This window comes from Pantherophis guttatus, chromosome 1, assembly GCF_059756535.1.
Source record: "Pantherophis guttatus breed Tessera chromosome 1, ASM5975653v1, whole genome shotgun sequence".
NCBI lineage: Eukaryota > Metazoa > Chordata > Lepidosauria > Squamata > Colubridae > Pantherophis > Pantherophis guttatus.
In genome coordinates this window covers 320173389-320190530 of record NC_142063.1, presented here as the reverse complement: position 1 = coordinate 320190530, position 17142 = coordinate 320173389, and the positions used below count along the sequence as shown (strand labels likewise).

The window sequence follows — 17142 nt, the reverse complement described above, 5'->3', positions numbered from 1 at the left end:
TTGCATTTGCATCACTCTTTGGGTGGGGAAGATTAGAAATATCTCCATATGTCCAGTCCTGGCAGAGAACGTAATCAATTGCATAAAAATAAAAATGTAGGTCTCTTTGAACCAGCTTGCTAAAGATGCTAAAACATAATCCTTCAGAGCTTAGTACAAAAGAAACTAATTTCCATCATTAAAGCTATTAGAGGTTTGGTCTAAGACTATTAAATCTTTGACATTGTTCAGACATAATTCATTTTGGTTTCTGTAGTACTGAAACACTGTATTCATGCTACTGGATTATGTTAAGTATCTTATTACAAAGAAATCAGCCAAAGTCAGAATGAATAGGTAGATATATATTACTTATTCAGTTGTCCTGCCTCTTCGGTGGATTTTGATATTGTACGGATTTTTGATATACCCAAGTCTGTAATGTTAATGCGGTAATAAACTAGTATTCTGAAATGGTAACAGCAGCACTCTGATGATGAAGTCACTCTCCCCAAAATGAATTAGGTAAAGTGATATCTCAGTTGAAAGTTAAAACAGATGAAAGGGAGGTAGGTTAATGATACCCTTCATTTATCCAATCGGTGAAGCTGGAGTGTTCTCCTGATTATTTTCCAGTAACAAGCTTGTCTCCTCTCTGAGTGGTCTGTAGTTGTTTCCAGGAATACATATATATTCTAATATATGTATATATATATATATATATAGTGGTTACTGAAATCCCCCACCATTGCGCTGGGTGGGTATCTGCCTGGATTCCAAATGCATAATTTAGCAGACATGGATTCTGAATTGGGATCTTGATCTTGATCTGCACTGTTCCTCAGATGCATCATGCCAACAAGACTTTCCAGCAGAACACTTCAGGCTTATTCCTCCGTAACGGCCATTTCGTTCCAGTGCATTAGCTGAATTAATCCATTGCAGCTTTCACAGGAGATCATGACTGGAAGAAATAAATCACAGAGGGGTTTATGAGCACATACTTTGCCCAGAGCTGATAATTGTTGGCTTCCGCAAGTGCCTTTTATTTTGCAGTGTTGCCAGAACCAAATGGCCTTAAAATTAATTCTCCCAAACAGTGTGGAACGAACACACGCATACACATGGGAGTATGCCAGTCCTTTTCTCTTGCAAGCAAATTTTTAACCTTTCCCAAGCTGGCACCCTCGAGATATATTGGGCTCTCATTCCCACTTCCCTGGTGAAGACTGCCAATATCTGCAGGATGGTGGGAATTCCAGCTCAATCTGGAGGGCTTCACTTTAGAGGGGTGTTGGTTTATAGGATCTTGTTACTGTGAAGAACAATGCTGCTGCTCATGCAAAATGAAAAAAATAAGATTTAGTTTAGCCATGGCTCCATTGATGATTCCTAAACGGTAGTTGGAGAGGGACTACTTCATTCTTCACGAAATGAAAACAGATAAGCAATTCAGTTGCGCTGTTGCAGTCTTATCCTATTCCTGAAATGAGAGAAGTCCATCCCATCAGTTTCCCTTTTGTGAGGCCATTCTCTTGCATTCTCTTACCCCTTCTCTAATTCCCCCTCCCTCCAACTCCTCTTCCCTAATGCTGCAATTTCCCTAGTTTATTTGCTCAGGCCTTGCTTTTGTTACTCACCCCAAAGCTCAGATTGAACCACTGTCTCAGTATTCCATTTTGTTTGAGCTAGAGAAACCTCATTTATAAAGTAAGTCTAAGGAGAACCTGTGATATCTTTAGTGGAGGCCTTCCTCTTTTACATGGCCTCTTTGCACATACAATGTATAGACGATGGAGGGAGGGAGCAAGGCTCTACTGATCGTGCAAGATATGGGAAGGGAGGAGGGAGACAGTATGGAAGAAGTAAATGAAAAATAAAAAGAGGTGGCATTGGTATTTAAATTAGTAACCTTCAATCTTTTTTTTTTTTTGCTCTATTCACAACAGATTTGCAGTCCTGCCTAATATGCATTGCACGAAGATTACCTCGATCTACAGCTCCCACCACATCAGAATCTTTCATGACCAAGCAAGATACTACAGGTATCTTTCAGAAAAATAAGTAGATAATTGCTTCTCCAAGGCTTTGGAAATCATAGGGTATTTTATCAGACTGCAGTTTTGGTATAACTGAAAGGTCCACTTGCTTGGCCATCTTGGTCTCCAAAATAGAGAAGATTCCATGGACATCTCTTAGTTGTTCCTTTTAGTGCCTGGGGTTCCGCTCAACATTTATTGAGGAAGACAAGTGCTACATGGGGATTCTTTTGTTTTTTAAACTATGTTGAGCCAGTTTTGCAACTTACACTACTGTTTTTAGCTATTAGCACCTCAAAATTATGGGGAAAATGTGTCTAATGCTGGTAGTAGTATTTTTTAAAAAGGTTCCAAAGCTTTAAGTTGCCAATCCCTGCTCCATAGTTTCATTTAAAAAAAATGTAGAGCCAGTGCAAATGGGCAGGGGATGGGAAAAGACAAATCTGCAGTCCTCCATGGATGTGAAATAAGTTACTGAGTAACTTTAACATTTTAACATTATTCATTTTATATCTCTACTGTTCTTCCATCCACTTAAGTAAAAGTTGGCCTTGCCACCTTGTAATGCATATGATTGTGAGTTATGAAGATAGGAGAGGCAAGAATGTCAGTCATTTAAGTAGTGAAATGGGCCGTGTATAAATCTGATGAATAAATAAATAAGAACAGCATTTTTTGTCACTTACCTACTGCCTCAACCCAAATGGACTCTAAGTAATAATAGTTAAATATAAGCCTGTTTAGTTCTACATATGTAGATTTTGCCATTTGGACTCATCAATTGCAGACCAGGAATTAAATGAGTTATAGTTGGTGATTTCATATATGTAAGAGAGAAAAATAGCATTTCAAAGGCTTTGCAGAACTAATTTAGAAATAATGAAAGGCAATAGACATCTTTTATGAGAGCAGAAGATATTTGGATAGTTCACATGATGGTTTTATTAGAAGAAAGCCTATTTACGTAAGTGGCAGTCATAAACAAGGTTATAAGTGGCAGTTTCATTTATCTATCATGTTTCTTTAGGTGTGTGTACCTTTTACACTTCTAAAAACAGAGCATTCAAGGCAGCTTAAACAATTTTTAAATAATGAAAAATTAACAGCTGAAACATAAATAGTAGGCTGAGGAACTGAGTGCAGTTTATAGCTGATGGACAAGTGTAGAAGGTGCAATATATATTGAATATATTCTTGTACTGCTCTGCTTTAGATTCCTAGGTCTAATGTCTTTGTTTTCATTCCACTCCACACAGGTAAAATCATCTCCATTGACACCAGTTCCCTGAGAGCAGCAGGCCGGACTGGCTGGGAGGATTTAGTGAGAAAATGCATCTATGCTTTCTTCCAGCCTCAGGGCAGGGAACCGTCTTATGCCAAGCAGCTATTTCAGGAAGGTAAGGCTTCTGTGTTTGAACACACCTTCGTGTTCGTTGGATGAGGACTTTTCAGAGTGAAAATACAGTTGTTAAAAAATGAAGGCGGCACATAATACTGCCAAAGGAAATGGCTGAGTAGTGGCAGGAAAGATTGCTGGTCGTTCAGAGGAAAGTAGAATTGCTTTGAACTACTAGCTACCTTTCTCTGAACTACTAGCTACTGAACTACTAGCTATCTTTACATTCTTATAGAAATCTGTTCTACAAGACCACTGGACCAGAGGTGGTATTCAGCAGGTTCTGACCAGTTCTGAAGAACCGGTAGCAGAAATTTTGAGAAGTTCGAAGAATTGATAAATACCACCTCAGACTGGCCCACCCAGGGGTGGGTTCTACTTAACTTTACTACGGGGCCGCGCGCACATGCGAGCAAAGCATGCGCAGAAGCGTTCTGATGACGTGGGGGTCGGTGGGCGAAGCCTCCCTCTGGTTTTACTACTGGTTCTATAGAACCGGTCCGAACTGGGGGCAACCCATCACTGGCCTCACCCCCATCTATTCTCTGCCTCCCAAGTCCCAGCTGATCAGGAGGAAATGGGGATTTTGCAGTAACCTTCCCCTGGAGTGGGGAGGGAATGGAGATTTTACAGTATCCTTCCCCTGCCACACCCACCAAGCCATGCCACGCCCACCAAGCCATGCCCACAGAACCGGTAGTAAAAAAAATTGGATCCCACCACTGCACTGCACCCAAGCGTTGGGATGGTGTGCTAACCCAAAGGCTTTTTTGTCAGGAAGCAAACTAAACTAAACTAAACTAAAGCAAACAGGCCAAGTTATCCAAAGCTTGGCTGTTTCATTGGCCCCAAAGGGGACAGAAATATTCCAAATCTCTGCAACTTGCATCTTTTTATGTAGAATTGGTGTGCTAGCTTGAATCTTGGATTAGATCAGGGAAGATAAGTTCTGACTCCCAATCAGCCAGTAAAGCTCCTTTGGGGAAAGCCTGTCTAACAATTCTCAAACATTAGCTTGACAGAAGAGAAAGGGGCAGGCAGAGCCTCCCAGAAAATTTTAGATAAAATGTCAGTAGGTGATGAGCATTCTTGGCTTTTATTTAAGTAATTTTCCTAAGTGCTAATGTACAGTGTAAAGATGTTTATCATTTTACAACACCCTTGAAGCATGGATCAGTAAAATTGTATCTCCTTATAAAATGGGGCTGAAAGAATTATTTCTCTGCTAAAAGGATTAAATTGTTTATGAAAATCCCAGGAGGTTTTTGACATGTTAATTTCCATAGGACTTTCAGATGGAGATGGTTGATAATTTCTCATTGAAACAGGGCTGTGCAACTTTGAGGGGAGGGGGTTGGTGCTACAGTGATCTTGAGGTGGGTGGGGGGGCACAACTTCATAAAATGGGTGAAGGTTGTTTAAAGATCCATGCATTAAGAAATTTGGGAGGGAGAAAAATTAAAACCTCTCTTTATCTCTAGAGATATTTGTGAATAGAGTAGAGTAGAGTAGAGTAGAGTAGAGTAGAGTAGAGTAGAGTAGAGTAGAGTAGGAGTAGAGCAGAACAGAACAGAACAGAACAGAACAGAACAGAACAGAACAGAAATCTTTATTGGCCAAGTGTGATTGGACACACAAAGAATTTATCTCTGGTGATAAGCTCTCAGTGTACACCAGTGACAAATTCCTTGTGTATCCAATCAGATTTAGCCAATAAAGAATTCTATGGCATTTTGTTCAAATTCCTGTTCATCTTGAAAATTTACTGTTTCAGTTTCATTTCCTCGTTTTATAAAATGAGAGTTGAAAGTCAGCAAGTTCAGAATTGTAATATAAGGACACATAAAATACTAAACTATAGTTAAGCTTTATGTAGCAGAAAAGAAAATCCTACAATTCATAGCAGCGAAGTGCACTTTTTCTTCATTTTTTTAGGCCTCTGAGGGCTGTAGGTTGCATGCTGGTGATGCAGCAAGATCATTGAATGGGCACAGTTGGACTTTTCAACCCATTGCTTTCAGATTTTTCAGGGCTTGAATTTTTTTTTTACATACATAGGTACATACCCATCCTACTGTTTTTGTTGTTTTTTTTTGGGGGGGGGGTAAACAGTGTTAGGCAGAGTGCATAAAAGAAGTGAGAAATAGTATACGAAATAAGCATGAGATTAGGACAAGAAAACAAATAATTTAATTTAATTTAATTTAAATATAACTGTATTTTGTTTATACCCAACTATTTACTGTTCTTCTTCATAACTTTCTACCCTGACACACCACCCTTCATTCATATATTGCTTTAAAAAATGTCTTTGTTCTTTATATCTTTTTTAAAGGATCTCCTGAACTCTTTCAAACCATGGCTTTTGTAGTTTTCTCCTTCCCCTCGACTCATTCATTCTTCATATATTTATTTACTACTGACTCCTCATTACTTTTCTTTATATGACCAAACAATCTTAATTTATTTCAATATTGGTCACTCCCTTTTGTATTCTGACCATGTTCATTGAGCACTCATTCATCTTGGAACCTCTTTCTTGTTTTACCACACATACTCTTTCAAGTATCATATTCCTACTGAATTCAATATTTACGTTTCTTCTGATATGTCTCACTTCTGTATAACACACAGTGGGAAGCATGCTCTTATACACAATCATTTTCATTTCTTTCTCCAAACATTTACTCCTCTCATAAACATCTTATGATCCTTACGATTTATATTGACTGTTTCCTAATATGATTTGATTGCTTATTTGTTCCCTATGACTATCATTAAGTGTTGTACCTTATGATTCTTGACTAATGTATCTTTTCTTTTATGTACTCTGAGAGCATATGCATCAAGTCAAATTCCTTGTGTGTCCAATCACACTTGGACAATAAAGAAGTCTATTCTATTCTATTCTATTCTATTTTTATCAGCATTTGCATATCTTAAATGTCTCTGTGTCTCATTCAGCAGTCCCTGCTAATAGCAAGGACAGTATTGGTCAGTCTGGGCACATTTTGGCTTAGTATGCCACAGGTGTGACTAAAGGCCATCTTTGTTCCAGCAAGCTCACACTATTCTATGCAAGATAGGATCTCTAAAAGAGAACGCTTTAGGCCAGAACACCATTACTTGCTCCTTGTAATTTAGAAGGTACATTCAGTGTGTAAGGTGCTTGATTTAAAAAAAAAAGTATTGACTCTATTGACAGCTAAAAGCATGATTCTTTTTTTGAAAACCTAAATGATATTGCTATCAAAAATGGGAATTTGCTGTTGAATTTTTGAGACAAGGTTTTTGTGTGTTCCAGGGGTTTCATCAGAAGGGCATGTGGTATGTACATCGCTTGTGGATTGCCTACCTCTGCTACTTCACAAATATTGCTAGCAACACAGGAGGCAAATCATCCTAACCCTTAAGATACCTTTTCTTTCCTCCCCCTCCCCTTTCTGTTTCTGCTCAGTGATGACACGGGGCACGGCCTTCAGCCCATCTTACCGATTCACACTTAGTGATGGGACTGTGCTAAGTGCTCATACCAAGTGCAAACTTTGCTGCCCTCAAAGTCCAGAAATGCACCCCTTCATCATGGGCATTCATATAATTGAAAGGTAAGTCCTGAAAATTCCCAGGGTTCACTGGGTGTGCCATTGCCTCTATTTCTCTCTCCACCCGTCTCTCCTAGACAGCAAGCTTCTTTGGGAAGGATTCAGTCTCTTCCTGTGTAAGTGTACAATTCAACATATATACAGAATGCATTTTGAAAAGTTATACTACTTAATACGTCTCTTTGCATGTCATAGTTCTCTCGTATATCCCTTAATAAGAAATAACATATTTACCACAGGGTGGGAAAGGTGGTGGAAGCAAAAGGTTCTTGTGCTGTGTAATCTGCAGACTGAGCTGCCTTCTTTGTATGTTGCAAGGATGTTAGACGTACAAATGAAGGGAAAAAGCCAAGCTTTTTTTTTTTTTTTTTTTTTTTTGGCTTTCTGCCTCTTGAAGCTGGTTTGAACCTGACCCTTGAGATTATCCATGAGCTAGCAGCTTCACTGGACAGGGCAAAGATATCTTAATCAGGATTATCTAATCTCAAGAGAGCCATGTCTTCAAAGAGTAATGGAAAGAAACAGATGCCAAATCTTTCGTTGGCATCTTCTCTTTCTCTCCCTTCTCCTTCTCTCAGGCTTAAGTAATACTTTCTTAGTTTACTTCTCTTTCTCATTGGAGATGGGGGAAGGGGGCATACTCTGGTCGCATAGCAAGAGAATGCACTGAGGAATACGTCATGAAATAGTCTGTTCAAACAAGCTGTTGCTTCTTTTGCAACACCTTCAAACTAGCAGCATGTAAGGCAGAATAGAAACAAACTGCAAAGTGTCCAAAATGAAGAAGACCTACCAGCAGAACTTCCAGCATGTTTATTCTACATAGCTTCATTTTTGATAAGCAGTCTTCGGGGTGTGTGGGTGGGTGGGTGTGTATTTGAGCAATATATATATGTGTGTGTGTGTATTTGAGCAATATGTGTGTGTGTGTATGTGTGTGTGTGTATGCTTTTAGTTTTTATTGATATGAGTGCTTCTGCATGGAAGGCTTGCAAACATCAACAGTGAAAAAATACTGTGTGCCTATGCTGTCCTTTCCGCTATAATATCATGTGAATGCAAAACCAAGACAGGCAAGGGAAGGTATGAAAAAGCATGAGAAAGATGATTATGTATAAGAGAATCTATAAAATTTGATAATTAAAACTAGATGATTACAAAGAACAATCTTTGTCTAGAACACACTGAGCCTAAAAAAAATAGGTAGTCGCACTTATGGAAGCCACATCTGTGAACCCTTTTTCAACTCTCCTCTATCTGAGAAGTTGCAGTGTATGAACAAGCCTTTTATAAATTTTGAGAGTGATTTTGCATCCCTTTAAGTAGAAGAGAAACCATAAGGATATTGAACCTAGGGGTATTTGTGTAAATTAGTCAACAGCTGGTCTTCTTCCTATCTCATCATCCCTAAGTTGAAAAAAGAAACTGAATGGAGGTGGTGAGACTAGCAGCAGCAGTCTCTGGGCTTTCTGTAGCAAGAGAGAACTGTGATCTGAGGATACGGCCAATGGCAGTGATAGTGTCAGCTGGAGATGGAGTGCTGTGAGAGGAAGAGTGGGATCACTGCTTCTGCCTGCTGCAGAAGAGACAACTTGCACAACTTGCCATGACCAACTCACCACAGCCAACTCGCTGTGGGACAAAAGTTACACTAATATCGAAGAAATTGTGGAATAAAATCATTAAACAAATGATGCAAAAAAGGAGGAGAAAATGAAATGTGAATGGCAAAAATTAAAATGTATTTTTTAATTATTTTAAATAATTAAATTGAATTGTTGAATTGTCCCATGGCGAATTGTCCTGCAGTGAGTTGGCCATGGTGAGTTGGCTGTGGCAAGTTGTCCCATTCCGGAAAAGGCTGTGACAGGTCTCACAATTGCAGCTGCTGGAGGAGAGTTGCAGGAGAAAGGGGGCAAAGACGAAGGCGGTGTTGGGTGCCAAGGCAGCAACCACAACAGCATTGGAGACTGCAGGCCAACAGGTTCTGCTGAGATCCACCCCTTCTTTAACATTTGACTTGGCCAAGTGTTAGCAGGACAGTAAATCTGTGTGGGCATCCTATCTCACTGGATGGATTTTGTAGTGGGGGGGGAATTAACATCTGGCTTGTGTGATTTGAAACAGACTGGCTAGACCAGGGGTCGGCAACCTTAAACACTCAAAGAGCCATTTGGACCTGTTTCCCACAGAAAAGAAAACACTGGGAGCCACAAAAACCTTTTGACATCTAAAATGAAGATAACACTGCATAGATCGTTTTTTACCTTTATGCTATGTATAAAAAAAAACAATAGTGTGTTGCATTTATGTAATCGATAAACTGCTACAGAGAAAACAAATTTTTATTTCTGCATGCAACAAAAACATTTTGAATTCTGAAAAAAAAAGAAGGGTCGAAAAGCTCAATAAATTGCGTGCCGGTAGGTGTCACACATTGGCAGTTGTGACACATCTTTTGAGTGACAGGGAGCCACAGCAGAGGGATGAAAGAGCCACATGTGGCTCCAGAACTGCGGGTTGCAGACCCCTGGGCTAGACTATACTTCTGGTTAAACGTCTGAGAAAGCTGGCTTGAAGAATATTTTACTGCACTCTCTGCTTTCAGTTTTCCCAGAAAAATCACAAAGGAAAGATCAGGCATTGGGCTTCCTGATAATCACTGATAGGAACAGCCAATTGAATTTATGAAATTTTAACAGTGATTTGTGCTTGCTTGTTGCTTGCTAGTCAGCCATGGAGCTTTTTTCAGGTTCATTGTCTGCCTTAAGGGAGTGTCTGCACCAGCCTCCCCCCCCCCATCCCCCCAAATGATTGCATAAGAAGGAGATCCAAACCATGAAATATTTCCTGCGTTCATTCTTAGTGCTTTACTTTCAAATTCTGATATGGAAAGGTTATTACTCTGTAGAAACCTTGTAGAAGTACAAGTGCAAACAATTACAAAAACTTATACAATTGTATATAACACAAACCTTCCGGATCTAGGATTAAGATCTGCCAGGCCATTTTTCTGCCCAGTTCTGACATTAGTTCAATCTTTTTCAACTTGCTGCATATTTTCCTTTATTTTGTTAAGATGAATTTGCACATTGACACGTTCTTAATTGCCTTCACATGCTGCTAATTTGATATACTAATTTCTTTTTATGCAATTATTTGACCTAGCTAGTTTACATCCTTGAAAAATAATTACCCCCAGAGCTATTTGAAGGACTGCAGGACCCAGATGCATGTTATTTAATGGAGAGGGAGCTACAGTTTGTCGATGGAAGGTTGCAACTCAAAGAATGGCCATTATTTTATGGCTGGGAGTCAAAGCTGACATGAACAGTTTTGGCAGGGTGAGAGGAATTGGATGTCAATGAAACCTACCAAGAATCGTTCTGGCTTTGATACCATCCTGAATAGAAGTCGAGACCTGAATGTTTTGAAGGCTTTCCTTCGCTTTTTGAGGAACAGGATAATGAATAAGTGGGAGGTTTATGTTTGGGCTTTTGATTCCTGAATTGGAGCCCTTTTGGAATATTTCTCATGGTAGCCAGGCCCATGCATAAAAAAAATACATATATAATAGTAGCCATTTTTTATTTCATCTCTCAAAAGAAGTCAGCAAAACTTTACTTTTCCTTCCTACACACAAACGCACACACACAAACTATGTATGTATGCTCTGTGTGTGTGTCTGTGTACACACACTGCATATATGTATGTATATATGTATATAAATAAAATCTTTCTCAGGTACACAGCATTTTTGCACTCCCTCCTCTGAAAGGACACAGCAGAAACTAATCAAGTTCTTCTGACATGGGTGGGGGATTGTATTTCCTTTTTCCACCAACTGCATTTTTTTTTCTTGATCCAGAGAACACAGTGCCCTGTCGCCTCAAGAGAACACTAATTCTGGAATGCCTCTTTCCCGTGTCAGTCCCTCACTGAACCCCAGCATCTCTCCAGGACAGGGTGTACCCCTGCCAACATCTCTCCCTCCCTCCAATGGTAGCATGTTAACAACCAACACAAACCACCCATCAGGATCCAGCCTGCACGGCAATAGCAACGCTCCTACCACCCAAACCAATTATGGATGTTCACCTGGAAGCCAGATGGGAGCTAATGTTGCCTTAAGCCAGGGACAAGCTGGTCCTCCGAACAGTACCCATGCTATAAACATCAGTAGCTCTCCAATCAACAGTCCTGGGGTCACCCCGCCACAGTTTATGTCTCCGAGACATCGAGTAAGCCCTGGACTTGTGCATCGGCCCAGAATGCCAAGCAACCCATTCTCTCCTACTATGCCCCACACACACTCCCCAGTGGGCATGGTGGGCAGTTGCGGTGGCAGCAGTGCTGTCAGCAACAGGCCATATCCAGGCACCCCATTAAACTCCATGCAGGGTTTGACTGATGGGCCTAGCCCTCCAGTGGGCTACTCCACACCCCCTCCTGTCCTGCGTCAGTTGAGCAATCAGAACTCCCCCAGCAGAATGAACATGCCACCCGTGAAAACAGAGCCAAAAGACAGCAAGGAGATGTCGTCCATTCTTTGCAGCATGACCCACTCTGACAACAGCTCCAATGACAGCAAGCCCTTGGATTCTAGCTTGCTGCATGGCAGTGACAGACTCTCAGAGGGTGACAGCAAGTGTTTGCAGGCGACCAGCCACAAACTAGTCCAGCTCTTGGCTTCCACAGCCCAAGAGCAGTTACGGCACGTGGATGCAGATACCAGTTGCAAAGAGCCCTTGTCTTGTACGGGCGCATCAGGGACCCCAGCTTCTGGGAACCCTGTGGGCAGTGCATGCCCTTCCTCCCACAGTTCCCTCACAGAGAGACATAAGATCTTGCATCGGCTCCTCCAGGAGGGCAGTCCTTCTGATATTGCCACCCTGTCCATGGAGCACGATAAGAAAGATGGAATGCCTGGTGGTACAGCTACTGCTGTTACACCACAGAACCAGGCTCCAGGAACCCCGGACATCAGGCTGGAAGCAGATGCTATGAAGAAGAAGGATTCAAAGGACCATCACACAAAGGACCATCAGCTCCTTCGCTATCTGCTTGACCAGGATGATAAAGAACTAACATCTAACCCTTCCTTGAGCCTGGAGGATGTGAAGGTGAAAGAAAACCCAGAGCAATTGGACCCTTGTAATGCACCTGTGGCACCACCGCCTAAGCCCTCCACTCAAGAGGAGGTGAAGCTACAGCCACAGGGACAGGTGAGTTTTTAGTTCAAACTACTTTTCTCTTAACAGTACATTTTCCATTTCTTATGAAATTTATTTTCTGCTGCTGCTGCTAATTTATGATTCTCCTTGGCTAAAATTCAGCAATTTACTGAACTCTAAGGAAAAGGTTGATATATTCCAAAGTACCCAATTTGGCAAGGAATTACAGATTATGTCAGGCCCAAACGATATCTGTAAAATGGGGAAGAATATAGTACTGTAATATGTATTTCAGAACTCTGGCAAAAACCTCCTACACACAAAAAATAGAGTCTGTAACACCCATATTATGAACATAAGTTCTCTGCAGGTTTAGTCTGGAAAATGAAACAGTGTTCTTACTTTCCTAGCAAGCTCCAATATGTTTTAGGAAGCATCTGTTTTTAAAACCAGAGTTTTAATGGCTAGAATAAACAATAGTAATAGCAATAGCACTTAGACTTATATATCGCTTCACGGTGCTTTACACCCCTCTCTAAGCGGTTTACGGAGTCAACATATTGGCCCCAACAATCTGGGTCTTCATTTTACCGACCTTGGAAGGATGGAAGGCTGAGTCAACCTTTAGCCGGTCAGGATCAAACCCCTGACAGTCAGCAGAATTAGCCTGCAATACTGCATTCTAACCACTGCACCACAAGGCTTCTAAGCAATTCTATCTCTCAAAGGAATCTCTAGATTTTTATTCCTTTCCTTAAGGCTTCTCCCATCAGAATACAGTAGTTTAGTTTAGTTGTGTCTTAATCAGTCTTTGGACTGTCCTTGTGGGTGCTAGTAGGTCCAGATAATTTGTGGAAACTGCAAAGATGAGAATACAGATGGACCGACTGATCTTCCTTATTCTTAAAAGATTTACCTGCTATTGAAATGAAGTAGTTGTTGAGTAGGAGCAATATATTCTTGAGTAGGAAGCTGAAAGTTTGTACGAGAAAGCCTCTTAGCTTATGCAAGTGGAAAGAAAGAAATTGAGTAACACCAGAGAAAGCTGTGTGGCCAACCTCTCTGTTCCTGAAAGAAAAGTGCAGTAATCAGATTCTCCCATCAAAATCTGTTCCGGGTTTTTCTTAATAGCTTAATTTAACTCCTTTAATATGATTTCTATCGCTGAGCATACTTGCCAGTCAGTATCAAATGTTCTTCTTTTTGGTTTATGGGTTGGCTGCACACAAACACCTGTTTTGATCATATTTACTGGTACAATCCCAGGATTTTCTTCAGTTGAGTGAAGTTCATGTACTCTGCCTATCCACACTTGACAAAATGGGGGATGGACTGGGGGCATTCATATCAGCACACGCCCCTTTTCTTACACTTCAGTTAGTTAGTATAAGTTAGAGATCCCAAAAATTATTGCAGCTCAAAATGTGAAGGTTCGAGTTTGTGAAGTGTGGAATATAATCAGCATATTGGTAACAAAACAGAGCCTTGGCCAGCAGTGTGTAAGTTTGTAAAGGGGAAATAAATTAATAGAAAAAAAATTTTTCTAAATGGCTACAAGTCATGATAGCTTGAGTTATTGACTTATTATTTACCTGCTGTATCAGAGGTAGGTGTGTCTCTAAATGCCAGTGTTGGGGACTGTGAACAGTTGGGAATTCTTGTCCCCATGCCCACCCTTGGATCTTTAGTTCGTGTTGTGTTTCAGATGAAAAGACCAGAATTGTGGGCTGCACACAAATTATAATTTGCCAATAATCAGTAACCTTGATGCTGTCTTGGGCCTGGCTAAAATGACTGCCATACCTTTGATTGAGGAGTGGGGCTTCTGTCAAATAAACTCTCCGTTCCAAGGTCAAAATTAAAACAATACATGTTGTGGTTCAGTGGAGACAATGGCTTTAACACAATATACTACAGACAGAAATGGCTTCTAGATGAAACTTGTGGACGGTAATCATGTATTTTAGATGTAGTTTCTGTAACAAATTGAATAATTTAAGCAGACAGGATCTTCTTTATGTAGTTTCCCTATTGTGCCTGAAAACATACATAAAGATTGAATTTTCATGCTTAGAAAGATTTAAATCTTTGCAAAGAATGGAAAGGGGGGAATCTTGAATTTAAGTGAATGAGACTAAGCTCCCCCATTTCAAGGTCCCTCTTTAGTCGTGTGCAGACCTGAAAAGAAAGTTTCCACTGCAACCTTAGATGGGCAGGATGAGTAACTGCAGATTTTTACATTGCCAGTATATTTTGGGGCAACACTCAAACTCCCTGGTAACTGAGAGTTACCCAAGGTTCAGAGATTTTTGGCACATGGTTCTCAGCTGCTTGGAGCATGTAAAATTGCTTGATTTGGCTCTGTTTCGCATGAGGAGATGGTGCTGAAGAATGCAAAAGTATGTTCAGATTTTTATAATGTTTTATAAATATGAGTAGTTATTGAAGATTGCAGTTCCTGTAATATAGGATAGGATAGTATTCCTCATCTCTCTCAGATAAGGCCCATCTGAAAATCAAGTAAATCACTTGCTTTAGAAATACAGTTTTAATTTGTAAGCTGATTTTTTTTTTAAATCCCCAATGGAAGAGTGGATGATGAAAATGATGGATATTCCTGAGATGGCCAAATTGACAGCTTTAATTAGAGATTAGACATTGTCTAAGTTTAATGCTGATTGGAAATCCCTCATTGACTTTTTTGCATGAAACGGAAAAAAATGAATTTATGATATATAATTTTGATAATTAGAAAAATTAGATTATGACCAAATGTAAGCAATACTGTAAAGGTAGAGTAAGAAGTTCATTTATATTTATACTTATAATTGCTTTTTAAAAATTGGAAGTCATTTCTTTATTCTTTTTTTTTTTTTTGCACTTTTGACTTTATTCTTATTTCCTTCTTTTTTCTTCTCTCTTCTTCTAAATAGTAGTTTTTATCTTTCATTTTACAAATGTAATAACGCTTTGTAACAATTATAAACTGACTTAATTAAGTATTACATTTTCAGATTGGGTGCTAATACATTGAATAATTAGAACCTGAAATTCTTAATTTACATCTGCTAATGACCGACAGCATAACCAATGTGGTATTTGTAGCTGATATGGGTCCAGGGATATCAATATTGAATAAATTTATAGGACATGATTTCTTTAATCACAAAATTTTTATCTGAGTTTTAAGGGACCAGCAGGCTCTAAGCTAATGATCAGGGTAGTTTAAATTTCCCTCTAGACTGGAGATAATGAAAAGATCTTGGGTGGAAGAGTACAACTAGAAAAGTGCTGGAGTGTGGAGGAAGTGTTATAACCCATGTTATTCCCCTCTCTGCAGGCAGCTGTTTTTTTCCCAGCCCTACCTGAAGTTTTCAGGGTATCAGTATGAGGTCTTCTTATTGTAAAAGGTCATGCCTACAAAACCCCGTCTTTAGATCTGAGAATTCCATCTGTTCTCATATTTAAATTGCCTCTCTGGAATAGCCTTTTTCTTTAAAAACTGAAATTATTAGGGCTTCGTTACATTCTTTGCAAATTTATTTATCAGAACTATCGCTAAGCACACATTTCATTTATAAGGCTTACATGTCAAAATAAGCTGAGATATTATGAAACCGATAAATGCTACCACAACAAAACTGAACAGAACAGCCTAACACTCAATATTCCTGGACAAATAACTACATCTTTATGTGATTTTTGAAAGTCTAGCAACATCAGCATATAGTGTTAGGTTTCAGTAGGAATAGAGTTTAGAGACAGATGAAGGCTCCTGAATGGCTCATATTGACTTGGCCCTAATCCTGCTAGAGAAATGTGCACCAATTTTAATTTGACAGCCCCACCCCCTTGTTGTCTTTGGAAGGCTCTGAAGAAATGGTTCTATCTGCAGGCTTGGGGACCTCAGATTAACACAGAGCCAATCAAGTGGTTGATATGATTGCATTTGTTGCTGTTACCTGGGGTGGGGGCAGATTGTATGGGTTTTATACTTTGGATTGTTTAATGTTGTAAGCCTCCCAAAGTCATCATGTGTGAATTCGGTGGCCATATGCATTTGTTTAATCAATCAATAAATTTCAAAATGTATATGCATGCATTTCTGAGGAGAGTGGCACATAGCTATGTTTATTCAACTGGCTGCTAATTCTTAAAGAGTTTCTTTGAATTAGATGAAACTGTCAGCTTTTCAGGCATTTTCCCATCAACTTTTTCAAAGTCCAGCCATTTCTGCATAAAGTACCTTTATTTCACATTGCCAGTAATTTCATCCTTGAAGTGTTTCTGAACGCACACACACACACACACACACACACACACACACACACACACACACACAGATCAAGGTCCAGATTACTAATCCAGAGCATCCCACTAAAACAACACTTTGAGTCTACTTAAAAAGCTGAGTGGAGTGGATGGATAACCTGAGGGGAGTTTGGGGAAATGTCAAGCAGGCCTCAGCACAGCATTCCACCCCAGCACAAATGGGGCGGTTGAACGGACAAATGCTATGGTGGAGCGGTATCTGCGGTGCTACGTCAACTATCAACAGAAGAATTGGGCAGACCTCCTCCCGTTTGTGAAGGTGGCCTACAACAATGCGGTGCACAGCAGCACCGATTTCACCCCGTTCCGGGTGGTTCACAGGATGGACTTTGTACTCAGCCCCACCCAACAAGGGTAGAAGCACAGTCTCTTTTTAAGCACAGCTTGGCCCACCACCACAAAATGCCCCAGAGGTTTTTATAAAAAATTTAAAAATGCGTGTATTTGGTTGTGTATTTCACTGCTTTGACACTTTCCCATCTGGCTATAGCAGAGGAAGATGGAGCAGGCAAGGCTGGCCCTAATGTAAATAGTGCTTTAAACAACAGCATTTTCTCTTTCCCCGTGCTAATAATGAAATACCTCTTTCTATCACATTTACGTTTTTGCCTGGGTTGTCT

General features: G+C 40.0%; 1 protein-coding gene across 18 annotated transcripts in view; it reads left to right on the top strand.

Annotated features, from left to right (window-relative positions):
- NCOA1 (nuclear receptor coactivator 1) overlaps positions 1 to 17142 on the top strand; it is a 294599-nt gene that overhangs the window by 246483 nt on the left and 30974 nt on the right. For all 18 annotated transcript variants that reach the window (XM_034421269.3, XM_034421265.3, XM_087883325.1 and 15 more), the window contains 4 exons: positions 1929 to 2024; positions 3275 to 3415; positions 6872 to 7019; positions 10885 to 12241. In XM_034421269.3, the coding sequence (XP_034277160.2) occupies positions 1929 to 2024; positions 3275 to 3415; positions 6872 to 7019; positions 10885 to 12241 (1742 nt within the window). The remainder of the gene's footprint in view (positions 1 to 1928; positions 2025 to 3274; positions 3416 to 6871; positions 7020 to 10884; positions 12242 to 17142) is intronic.